Source organism: Talpa europaea (genome assembly GCF_964194135.1).
Source record: "Talpa europaea genome assembly, chromosome: 14".
Taxonomy (NCBI): Eukaryota; Metazoa; Chordata; class Mammalia; order Eulipotyphla; family Talpidae; genus Talpa; species Talpa europaea.
Window position 1 is genome coordinate 11,623,413 of NC_140082.1, and position 12,473 is coordinate 11,635,885.

At 53.6% G+C, this 12,473-nt stretch overlaps 1 protein-coding gene across 2 annotated transcripts in view; it reads left to right on the forward strand.

The window, feature by feature from the left end:
• BICDL1 (BICD family like cargo adaptor 1) overlaps nucleotides 1–12,473 on the forward strand; it is a gene marked incomplete at both ends in the record, with an annotated part of 65,090 nt that overhangs the window by 52,354 nt on the left and 263 nt on the right. Inside the window, 5 exons of one of the 2 annotated variants that reach the window (XM_084253332.1) lie at nucleotides 1,155–1,334; nucleotides 1,986–2,204; nucleotides 3,450–3,593; nucleotides 6,433–6,563; nucleotides 9,707–9,827. In XM_084253332.1, coding sequence (XP_084109458.1) covers nucleotides 1,155–1,334; nucleotides 1,986–2,204; nucleotides 3,450–3,593; nucleotides 6,433–6,563; nucleotides 9,707–9,827 — 795 coding nt within the window. The remainder of the gene's footprint in view (nucleotides 1–1,154; nucleotides 1,335–1,985; nucleotides 2,205–3,449; nucleotides 3,594–6,432; nucleotides 6,564–9,706; nucleotides 9,828–12,473) is intronic. The other variant, XM_084253333.1, reaches the window with a different exon arrangement.

The following is a 12,473-nucleotide window of genomic DNA, read 5'->3' on the forward strand; positions in this document are numbered from 1 at the left end:
ATCAAACCTCCATTCTAACTTTTGTCTTTTTTATCTCAGTGAAGTTTTGGAACTTTCTAGAGATGAAATGAGTTATGTTTTTTTTAAATTCTGGATTTTATTCAGCTTTATGTTTATGAAATTCATCCATATTGTAGCATATAGTGGCAGTGTGTTCTTTCTTCACTGTTGTGTGGTATTCCAGCATGTAAATATATTCGTTCTATTTTTATTGACACTGGGTTGTTTCCTGTCTAGGACCATAGTAACACTGTTGTGACTATCCTGTTTGTCTTTTGTGTTCCACTCTTACACCTAATAGTGGAGTTGCTGGATCAGAGAATAGGTTATCTTTTTATTAGGAGTTTTAAAACACTTTTTATACAGTGTTTCAGAGTGATGGTATGACGCACACCCTCCCCAGCAGGGAGGGTCTAGTTGTTCCACATCCTCATCAACGCTCATTATTTTAGCTATTCAGTAAGAGTCTCATGGTATCGTACCTTGTGTGCCTGTATGTGTGTGTGTGTGTGTTTAATTTTTTCATTTTGGGGAATCACAGAAACTCAAAAATAGACTAGGTTATGGCGCCCATGTTCCCTTGGCCCAGCTCTGCAAACCTTCGCCTCCTAGCCAGCCTGCCCCAACCTTGCTGCATGCACTTACTCCACTCTTACATTATTTTGAATTAAAGCCCAGAATTTTTATTTCATCTGTAAATAAAGAGTACCTATAGATAAGAACTTAAAAATATAAACACAGGACTAGTATACCTGAAAAGTTTAGCAGCATTTCCTTAATATCATCAAATATCCAGTTAGTATTCAAATCTTCCTTTGTCTTATAAATGTCATAATTGTTTTTCACATTTTTCATTTGACTCAAGATACAAAGTAAAATAAACCTGCAAGTTGCACCTGGTTGATATGCTTCTCAAATCTCTTAATCTGTAGGTTCACCCGCCCTTATTTTTTTTCCCCTTGAAATTGACTTGTTTAAGAAATTGAGTTGTCTTGTAGAATTTCCCAAATCTGGGTTTTGCTGACTGACCCCCTATGGCCCCCTAGTCCAGTGTGTTCCCTCTCTGTATTTTTCTGTAAATTGGAAGTGGGGCTAGTGGCATAGTAAGGTGCTTATCTTGGGCGAGCTCACTGCCATTTGCTGTTTCTTGAAAGCTGCATCAGAGCCAGCTGGAGCTCCAGGAGGTGCGGCTGTCCTGCCGGCAGCTGCAGGTGAAGGTGGAAGAGCTCACCGAGGAGAGGAGCCTGCAGAGCTCCGCCGCCACCAGCACGTCCCTTCTGTCCGAGATAGAACAGAGCATGGAGGCCGAGGAGCTGGAGCAGGAGAGGGAGCAGGTGCTGACGCCTTCCACTTCTGCGTGTGAGGTGGTCTGGCCTCTGGGGGCAGCCCTGGGCTTCTGGGGCTCCAGGCCCAATGCTTCAGCGTCCACCCAGTAAGGGCCCACGATCTGTGCAGGTTCTGAGCCTGCTGGCTAGAACTGCCCTGAAGCACAGCCAAAGCCCATCCCTGGGCCTTGTTTCCCACCCACCCTGTCCGTCGAGGCACAGAGTGGGAATGGCAGAGGATGACATGCCATGGGCAGAGCCCGGTCCTGCCTCTTAGGATATGCTTGTTAGATAATCATCAGCTTCCTAGGTCTTGTACTGACAGAGTTCTAGAATATTCATGAACCATCCAATTGGCTGCTGCTTATACTACCCAGAACCCTTACTTGGCACTGACTCCCACTAATGTCATGCACCTGACTATCTACAAAAATGCTTAGGGCACAAGGGTGGGGACTGGCAGCCGGGAAAATAGGAACTGGGGTCCTGTACGGAATTGCTGGCCCCAAGTAAATATCAGCATTTCTTGGGACAGGTAATTTTTTAAAAAGAAAGCCAAAAAGCCCTTTCTCCTGGAACTGGTCCCTTGGGTGTCAGGTAGGAAGATGGCGGGGTACCAGTGCTCTCGAGACCGTAGTCATGGTGATTCTCTGTGGGCAGCTGAGACTGCAGCTGTGGGAGGCCTACTGCCAGGTGCGCTATCTCTGCTCGCACCTCCGCGGGAACGACAGCGCCGACTCGGCCGTCTCCACGGACTCCTCAATGGACGAGTCTTCAGAAACCTCGTCTGCCAAGGACGTGCCAGCCGGCAGCTTGCGCACCGCCCTCAGCGAGCTCAAGAGACTGATCCAGAGCACCGTGGACGGCATGGAGCCCACGGTAAGGGGCGGGCGAGAGAGAGGGTCCTGGACCCACAGGACCCACCCGGGGGCCAGCTGAAACCGAGTGCAGATGGTGAGGTTGACCTGTCACCGGGACTTTAAACTATCTCTGCGGGAGTTTCTTCTGAGCCTGTCCTGACAGCCTGCCTGCCAGTGAGGAGAGAGGCTGAGTACTAGGGCTAGCATGCTAGGCTTTTCTTCAAAATTCTGAATATGGAAATTGGGCCTAGGATAAAACCGGCAAAGTGCAGTGCTGAAGCCTGCTGATCCAGGTCCCCATGGTGGGGTTAGCTGTGAACAGGCAAACTTAGAGGAGCTGAGGCTTCTGCCCCAAGAATGTAAGCAAGCAAAGAAAGAGGAGGAAGCCAGGGACAGGTCCTTCTGCAATTCCAGATGTGGCGCCTGGAGGCAGGGAAAGTGCCAGGGGCTTCCTGGGCCCACGCAGGTCTTCCAACCTCTGGACAGATTTCCGCAGACAACTGCTTCATACCCTCAGCTCTGGGGCAGTTCTCTTCAGGCATCTTCCTTCTGCAGAATAGCCGGGTCTTCCTGCCCACGGGAAATGAAGGAGGCCACAAGGGTGCAGCTTGTGGGGCGTGTGGTGTGGGACAAGGGGCCGTAGAGTGACGTGTGCTGTGCATGCCAGTGCCCCTCTTTTTTATTTTTATTTTTTTTAGATTTATTTATTATTTATACAAGCACTGGGTACAGTCAGATGCGCGGGGAGGTGAGAGAATTCACCAGAGCCAGAGCGGGGAGCAGAGCAGGCAGAAGGACCAAAGTACACTGCTGAGGGGAGCAGCGGGTGGCAGGAGAGGTCTGCACGCCATGTGGGACCCTCTTCCTGTGGCCTGGGAGCAGCCGGGGATCGAACCGGTGCTGCAGAGGCTGCGGGCAGCTTCGCAACCCAGTGCTCAACCGCTGCGCCACCAGGGAGGCCCCAATTCCCCTCTCTTAAAGCACAAGACAGAAACAAATGTCTGGCTGGTATTTGTAGATTGAAATTGAGCAAGAGAATCTCCTCTGACCTTTCTTCCTTACCTCCTCTTTGTCTCCCCCTGCTCTTTCTGCACCCCATCTCCCCTGTTGTCTCCCCGAATCATCACTCCCCTCTACCTCACACATCTCCCCCTCCGCCTCTCTCACTGACCTCTCTCACTCCGCCTCTCTCGCTGCCCCCCTCCATCACCCCCTGCATTCCTGCCACCTCTCTGGCCTGCGGCTCCCCCGCTTGTGCTGTCAGAGTTCCCGGAGAATCGATGACGACGCCTTAGAAGAACAGATAAGGCAGACCAGTGAGGACTCGAGAGCCCTCAGGGAGCTCATGGAGGGAGAGAGGGGTAAACTAAGGCAAAGCCTAGAAGAACTGCAGCGACTCCACAGCCAGGTGAGCACCCCCACACTCAGTGCAGAGTAGGGATGTGCTGTGCCCTGGGCTCGCTGAGACCCTCGTGGTCCCCCACAATTGTTTGAGAAGTGACTCTGACAGACCCTCAGGGACCATGACCTGAAGCTGAGATGAGCTGGGTCTTCAAGACAAACCGGTCCTGTCTTAGCCCAAAGAGAAATTGCCAGGGGTAAGAATAGCTGACCCCCTTTTTCTCCAGCGAAGGCCAGAGGAATCTCGGGGCTTCTGACAGCTTAAAGTGCCACAGCTCCCAGGACACTTACAGATGTTTTTCCAGCCGCTGCTGAGCAGGGAAGTCTGCAAACCAGGAACTGTTGATCTTTGCAGGGCTGCCCTCGCTTTGTAAGTGCCTTCACCTCTGCAGCCTGTTTTTCAGCTTAGAAGCAGTGACTTACTTTCATTTGCAGTGAGATCACTCTTGCTGTGCCTTTCCCATTTGATCAGGATTTCATCTCTGGAGAACCCTGAAGAAGGACATCTGTGTTCTGATCTGAAATTCTTTAAAAGGCTGAGGAGCAGCCCCACCAGGAAGGATCTTCTAAAATCCTTCCTGGGACATAAATAAAGGCTGTTTCTTTTGACTAGGGTCATGTATGGAGGTTCTGCCCTACTTGTGGTCGCATCTTAAGCCCTGCCTCCCCGCACCCCGTACCCCCTATTTCAGACTTATTTTCTTTCACATCCTAGCTTTGCTCGCTGCTTCCCAATTTACATGTCCTCCCCTCAGCCTACCCCCCTTTCACTTAACCTGGATGATCTTCCTGAAGCACAGCTTTGATGTTATGGAATCACAGACACCCCTCTTATTTGGGTTTAGGGGTGGCTTCAACCTAACATGTGTGAGTGAGCCAGATTCATCCCCTTGACAGCTGCAGCCAGCAGGCCCGGCAGGGTGAGAGAGGAGAAGGGAGGGTCACCACCCTGGGCTCGGCACCAGGCTGGACTTGCTATGTTATTTATTGTATCTGATTCTTACAACTACTTGGTAGTGGGTAGCGGTTGTTCTTATTCCTGCTTTTTATGGAAAATAGGTGCTCTCAGAGTGTCAGTCCCTTGTCACTTCCAAGACAGAGAGCTGGTGGTCTCTGACGTGATCATGGTCCCCGTGGAGCCATGTCTGGAGCATTTCCCACCTAGCGTGTAGTTTCACCTGTCGCCGCCTCAGCTGGCGGGGCCCATGGTTTGGCTTTCTTGACCACATGCTTTCCTAGCCTTGAGTCTGGCCCACCAGCCTGCAGAGCCCAGTACAGCACAGGGCAAGGCCTGGCTGTGAGTGTATGCCGTGGCCTCTGCAGCTGCTCCAGCCTGTTTTTCCTGAGGCTTCTGCACCTGCTCTGCTCACCGGACCGTCCCACCAGAAAAGCTGCCACTCTGGGCTGTTGTCAGCACAGAACACCAGACTGACCTCTCCTGCCAGCCGCAGAGAGGTACAACATGCACAGTGGTGACAAATCATCCTCTCCCCTCATCAGAGTGGGTTGTCCTCTGACTTCCTCCCTCATGGCTGACACCCCAGGGGCTGGTGACTCTGCTCTCTCAATCCAGGGACTCCAAAGAGTCCTGGGAAGCTCGATCAACAGCCTCAGTCTTGGGGCCTTGGCTCCATTTCAGTCCATCTGGAGATGATTAGACCTGAAGAGCAGAGGCGTATACTGACAGGTGACATCTGTCTCCCTGTGGGAGGGACAGACCTCTGTGGATGGAGCCTCCCTTGGAAAGATGTCCAAGTATGTGTGATATTTGACAAGGGGGCAGAGTCAGGCGTCTGACCCAGGCCTAACCCTATCAGCAGTGAGAAGGGACTCCCGCCCTTCCATCCATTCAGCAAATATTTACTGAAAGCTCTGCCATGCAGAGTTTCTAGTTGCAAACAACAGAAATTTGCTCTGCTTAGCTTAAGCAGAAAGATAATGTATTGGAATTAAATCTGGTAGCTTATAGAAGCAGCAGGAAGGCCGGAGCACTGAGCTCCGAGACAGGAAGCGGCTGTGGGAAGCAACAGACACAGCCTCTGTCTGTCCGTACAGGGCCTGTCCCTGGCTTTCCTCGGCCCTCAGGAGCTGCGTTTTCAGGTGGGGTGACTGGCAAGTCTAGGTCACGTGCCATGTGCCTGGGGATGGAAATGTCTCTGCCCCTTGGGCTTCCCCGGTGGGAGGGCAAGTCCTGTCTCTCCTCAAGACTCACACCAGCTAGTTATGCCCCAATATAGGAAGGGATTTTGGATGAATACCCAAAAGATGACAGCTGTCCTCCGCACGAGCCTTTTGGGGTTGAGCACACAGGCTGTCGGGCCAAGCTGGCAGGTGGCGAGGAGGACACACTTGCTGCCTTGCAGAGCTCAGGGAGCACCTCGCCACCAAAGGATTCACCAAGGCCAGGGCCACCGCATAGGGGACAGATCTGCAGTGCAGGGTGCAGAAACCGTGTAGGTGTCTAAATTCATGTCACTTTGGCTCGGGAACTGAATGAGGGTGGCAGGACAGCCCACACCACAGACTCTACAGAGATGGGAAGTAGCCCAGAGGGGGACCCGCAGCTTTCCATGCAGAGTGCAAGATGACTGGAAATAAAACCCGAGTCTCCACCCCGAACCCTGATGCACACATGGCCGTCGTCATCAGTGCCAGGCAGCTTTGAGGCGGAGGTGGTGTGCGGCCCATGATAACCCCAGGTGGAATCCACCCCCCAGCCCTTTGCCACCATTTCACTCTTCACGAGAGGTGGACGCCCTGGGGGTGGGTGGGCAACAGGAAGCCTGGGGCTTTCTTCCCCGCGGAGGGAAGCGGCAGTCATGTGAGTCTCTGTGGTCTCCTGGTAGGTGACACTGCTGAGTGTGGAGATGACTGCGCTGAAGGAGGAGAGAGACCGCCTCAGAGTGACATCTGAGGACAAGGAACCAAAGGAGCAACTTCAGAAGGCCATCAGGGACCGGGATGAAGCCATCGCAAAGTGAGTGAGCACATGAGATTTCATCTCAGTCACAACTGACGTGTGTTCACACTCCATCTGATAAGTTACCTTGCACAGGACACAGAAGTAAAGGTTCCCCTGCTATCCGCCCTCACCCCCAATCTCATGCTTCTCCCCAGACATACACCACTCTTGAAATCCAGGTGTGCAGTTTTTGCAGGTCTTTTCCTGTGTATGTGCAGCCTCTCTGCACTATCCGTTTTGTTTTTAACATCAGTGGAATGATGTGCTGCACATCTTGCTCCCCCCATGTATGTTGTTTTTTTTTTAAGATTTATTTTTATTTGTTTATGCATACAAGAGCAGGGGTGCAGGCCACAGAGGATTCACCAGAGACACAGTGGGGAGCTGAATAGGCAGATGTACTGAAATACATTGCTGAGGAAGCAGTGGGCGAGACAGGAGAGGTCTGCTGCACTATGTGGGTCAGCTCCCTGGCCAGGGTTCGAACTCAGGCTGCAGTGGCTGTGGATACCTTGATAGGGCTGAGACCCCTGCACCATCAGGGAGACCCTCATCCACATTTTATATGTATATCCTCCCCAAAGGAAAGCTCCGAGGGCCAGAACCTTAAAAATATTTGATGGGTTATATAAAAGCAATATAGCTGTGAGAAATTTTAGATTTTGAAAATCCAGTATTTTGAAAAACTATTAAGAGGGCAGTAAATATTACCCATAACTCTCACCTCAATTGATGGCCCTGAATATTTAATATATTTCCTTCCTATCTTTTTTAATGATTTTTTATAAAATTGAGAACATCTTGTATATAAAATTTATTACCAGCTTTTATTTAAAATGATATTGTGAGATTTTTTTGATGTCACTGTGCATTCTTTATTTTTAATTGATTTGTGCATACAAGAACTGGGGTGTTGACCAGAGGTATGGGGAATGAGAGGATTCGCCAGAGACGGAGCGGGGAGCAGAACAGGCAGATCTTCTGAAACACACTGCTAAGGGGCGGGACAGGAAAGGTCCCAGGAACTGAGACAACAGCCCTAAGGAATCCCTTAGTTAGGGGCGGCAGAGCTTCACTATGGGGATATTGAGTCTGGAGGTTCACAGAAGGCTTTAATGCATGTCATCCTGATTCTCTGTCCTAGAATCACTTTAGAATCATGTGGGGAGCTCCCCAGATGACAGGGTCTCCACGGAACAGTTCAGCCTGAATGTCTGGGTTTGGAGCTACTTCTTAAGAGCACCCTGCACCCTGCACCTCTGATGTGTAGTCAGAGGAAAGAGCTCCCCTGGACTTAACTTCCCTGTCTTCACTGAGTTGCAATTGTGAGGCGTACGTTATCCTGTATCATAGATAAGTTTCAGAATAGGTCAGTAACTAGTTTATCTCCAGTGGGTGAAAGGCCCTCACTAAAAAAAACCTGGAGCGAGCAGCCAGCCTTACCCAAACAAGGAGTCAGTTGCTACTGGTTTCATTTAAATAAGGAATTCTTCTAGCCCTCTGGAATATTCCTTTTTAAAACTGTGACTTACGTATTAATGAGCAGCTTCTACAGTTTGGCTTCCTGGTTTGGAGTTGTTTTTTTGTTTTTTTAATTTAAAAAAAAATTTTTTCTTACATCGTTTAAGTCCCCATATTTTGGTGGCGGTAGAACTATGAGGACCACAACGATATAAGAAAAAAAATTTTTGTCTGGGGTTTCTATAGAATGACACGCGCCAAGGCCGGCTCTGGCCGCCCCGCTTTCCCGGTCTCCAGGCTGCTGTGGCGCCCCCTGCCGGAGACGCCCTGGAAGCCCGCGGTGTGCCCTGAATTTCCGCGCTAGGCGAAAGGGGTGGAAACGGAGCGTCCATGGCAACGGAGGCCGCGCGAGGATTTCCGCTCTTCGCCGCCAGCCAATGGCAGCGGGCGTGACGAGTCAGACTGTGGCGTCTGAGACACCGACGCTGATTGGACAGACTCAGTCCTGCAGCCTCGGAGAGGCAGGGCGGGAGGCTGACAGCCGTGCGCATGCGCTTTCTCTAAGCAGACCAGTAGGGGAGCTGGGAGCCGCAGGCAGGAGGGTGTCAGGGAGGTGACTTACTGCTCGGTGAGCTTGCGGCCGGAGGAGGTGCTGGTCAGGGTGCTTTACAAATGGGACCCAGCTGCTCCGTCTTCCGGCTGCGTGTAGCTGGTGCAGTCCTGAGGCCCGGCTGGAACCTCACTGCTCTTGGGCCGACATTGGTCACTGGCCCTGTGCAAGGAGGACACTTGTTCACTTTGCGGTTCCAAATACAAAGGCGGTGGTAGGTGCAGAGAGGAGCTCGAGGGTGCTCGTTTGCACAGCGGAGTGGCCCGTGCCGCCCAAGCGAATACTGCCCAGCTGGTCTCTTGCATTTTTGATTCCCATTCCCCTGCCCCGCCATTTTTTTTTTTCTTTTTCATTAAACATTTATGATTTACGACTGGTAGGGAAGGCTAGCAAAGTCATATGTAAACGTTAAAATGTGAAAATACGAAATGCAGACGTGTGGAAACAGGTACCCATCAGTGATGGTGGGCAGTAGAACGTTCTGTGAAAGCCCTTCAGATGCACACAGGTGGTACACCTTTCACCAAGGTGGTTTCCCATCACACCTTGTCTGTGCTCTCTCCACTCAGCAGTACACGGGAGTATTTCCCACAGCCAGGTCCCGGCAACCGCATTCCATCAGGGAACTTACCCTTCACTGTGGGCTACCGTGATCAGTTAAGTCGTGGCGATCACTGCTTGTGGCTAACTCACACGCATGTCTTAGAACACACCCCTTCAGGGAATGGAGTTGCTTGTGTAAAGCAGTTCCTGGGGACTGGCCTTTTGGGGGAAGGAATGGCAGTCCTGGTACGATGTGAGGTCTTTCATCTCCCCTGGGTCCCTCTAAGTGTCATCCTTTGAACCACTCTCAACCTCCTGCATCTGTGAGATTGGGTGACAAATACTCCTTTACCAGCAGACTGGTCACAGTCATTGAGAAGTGTTGGTGACAGCCCAATGCCAGCTTGCCAGCCTTCGGAGGGCAGCGTCCTAGTTACTGCTGCAGCAACTGTTAGTTGTTAGTTGTCAGTTTGGGGGCAGAGTCTGTTTCCTTACCAGGTGCCCCAGGTAAGGAGCCAGACGCCCATGGTTTGTGTGTTTGCAGGAAGAACGCCATGGAGCTGGAGCTCGCCAAGTGCAAGATGGACATGATGTCTCTGAACAGCCAGCTGCTGGACGCCATTCAGCAGAAACTGAACCTCTCACAGCAGCTTGAGGCTTGGCAGGTAAAGGAGCACCCTGAGACCCAGAGCGGTGGCAAACCAGGTCCGGGAGGAGTCTCGGAGCCACACAGAGTGGAAGGAGTTTGTTACTGGAGGGGCCCGTGTGTCTGGGTGAGCCGTAACCCCCCAGTCTTCACTCAGCGAATTCAGAGCTCGCCCTCCCTGGTCCCTGGGGGAGATTGCCTGAGGGTGTTCTCAGCGGCAAACCCTGGCTGTTTGGGGCCAATGGGGACCTCAGGCTGGGAACAGGCACCGCCTTTCGCTGGTCTTCTTGGCTTTGCTTAAATTATCTAGAAAGAAACAGCGGTGAGCATGGAGGGCCGAGGACACCCTCTGTGACTGACTAAGCTCTGGGCTTGCGGCAGCTGCGGCCCTTCCCCTTCTCAGCGGCCAGCTTCCTTTTTCCAAAGCATACTGTCTCGTGCGAGCCTGGGGAAAATGAGCCAGCGTGTCCATCTCCAGGACGCGGGAGATGTCAGCCCTGCGCGGCTCCCCACAGACCGGGCTAGACTTGCTGCTTGTTGACGAGGGCTAGGGTAGCAGTTTCAGGATATGGGTGCAACCCTTCATGTTTCCACCCAAGAAATCCTGCTCAGAAACGAAAGCCACCTGTGGCTGTATGAGGCGAGCCCGCCGTGGAGGGCAGGCTAGCCGTGGCCACTCCCCGGGGCCCTGCCTGGCTGGCCGCAGAGCTCTGGCACCCCGAGCTGGTCCCGGGCCCCTTGGCCTCCCGCCCAGTGGCCAGCTGGCGATTCCCTGGCTTACCGCCCTGTTCTTCTCTCTTCTCTCCTGGCTACAGTTTGCTTCCTCAGGGCTTTTTACTATCTGGCTCCTTTGGTTTCTGATCTAGTGGCCTTTCTCAGTTCCCGTATCAACAGCTTTAGTTGTACACCCCTCCTGCCTTTGAGGTGAGACTGAGCCCTCATCCCACCCACCCCTCCCTGCTGCCATCGCAGTCTGCCCGCCCCTCGCGGCCACCGTGTTCTGTGTGCCGGCGCCCGGCCTCATCCAGTGCTCCGCGCCCCGCATCCGCCTGCCCGCGCCTCTCCATCTCCGTCATGTCCAGTGAGCTTGGCAGCGCGCAGCCCGGTGCTGACCGCTGATCCCTGGGCTTCCAGGGCCGCCGCCTCGTGAGTGGGTTGTTAACAGCAGACAGGGGATCGGGAATAGTGCACGTATGTGCACGTCTGACCATTTCATGGGGTGACCTTGACGCAATGTTAAAGTATAACAGGTGCGGTTTGCAACGTCTAAGACAAAACAGTGGCGTTTTTTCTTCTGAGAGGGTTTCCTTCCAAGGGACCCTTTGCTGTTTCTAATGGACCTAACCACGTCCCTGTCCTGAGCACGTCCCTAGGCGGAGGGCCTTGTGCTGGGGCCTCAAGAGTGGGGGCCGGGTCTCTGTTCTGAGGAGGAAGAGAGGCGCCAGAAGGAATCAAGTAGGAAGGAGGCCAGGCCAGGGAGGAGGAAGGCAGGTGGGCAGGCCGGGAGCAGGGGAGGGGGCCCGAGCCCACACTCGTTGCCACAGGGTGACATGGGCAGCAGGCCCTTTGTTTCATGCTGAGATCTGCAGAGGCCTTCAGGTGACGCCCACGGTGAGAGGTGAGAGCGAGAGGGAGACAGACAAGCTGGAGGAGGTGACAGACAAGCTGGTCAGGGAGGGGCTGGCCAGCCCAACTTCCTGTCCTCATCAGGCGGCTGCTCGGGGCTGCAGAGCTCTCGGCCCCGACCACAGGCTTCACTGTCCTGTGCTCGGACCCCAGCCACTGACCACTCCAGGCTCAGCCCGAGGCTCGGTGTCTCCACCAGGACATCTCAGGGGGGTGAGGGGCTGAGGGGTCGGGGGACGCTGGCTGTGTTGTTCACGGCTGATGTCACACGTAGGCTGGCCGCTGACATCACTAAACCACGTTGTCCCCCGTATTAGTGGCAGAGAGCCTTCGTCACCTTCCCAGAAGGGGCTCGCAGTTAGAATGGCCAGGGGCTGCTGTGTGGCGGCTCCTCCGCAGTGGGAGCTGCTGTTCTGTATTGGGGTTGGGGTGGGGGGCCCATGTTCTTGGCAACTTGGACAGGTTGGAGGAGGAAGGATCCTACCCCAGTGAGGAAGCCAAGGAAGCGGGCCTGAGTTGGAGATGGTGGTGCCACAGATAGTCTCTGCCACTGTGGGCGCCTCGCCGCTAGGGGCCGAAGCGTGTGGTTGAGGGACGAGGGCACCACCCAGGGAGCCTTGACCCTCACCGGATGGGGCTGCCCGAGGGGCTTGGGTGTCAGCAGCATAGGCTGGTGGTAATTTGAAGAGGGGGCCAGGGTAGGAGAAGCCCTCTGCAGCCAGGCCATTGGGCCCGAGAACTGGCAGCTGAGGTCCTCCTGGGGCCTGCAGGGATGTGGGGGAGCAGAGACAAGCAGACACCCACCCCGAGAGACATGGGAGAGAGGGCAGAGGCCTGGAAGGAGACAGACAGGACGCATCGCTGTGGCAGGTCTCCGGGTGTGCGGGGTGAGCCTCGGGGGTCGGGGGAGAGCACTAGCAAGCAGCAGCCAAAGCCCTGGCGGGGCGGAGGGCCCGCGTGCTGTGTGTCTGGCATCGCACCCACACTGCTGCTTTCCCGGTCGTGTGCAGCCTTGGCTGCAGCCGCTCACTCATCCCAT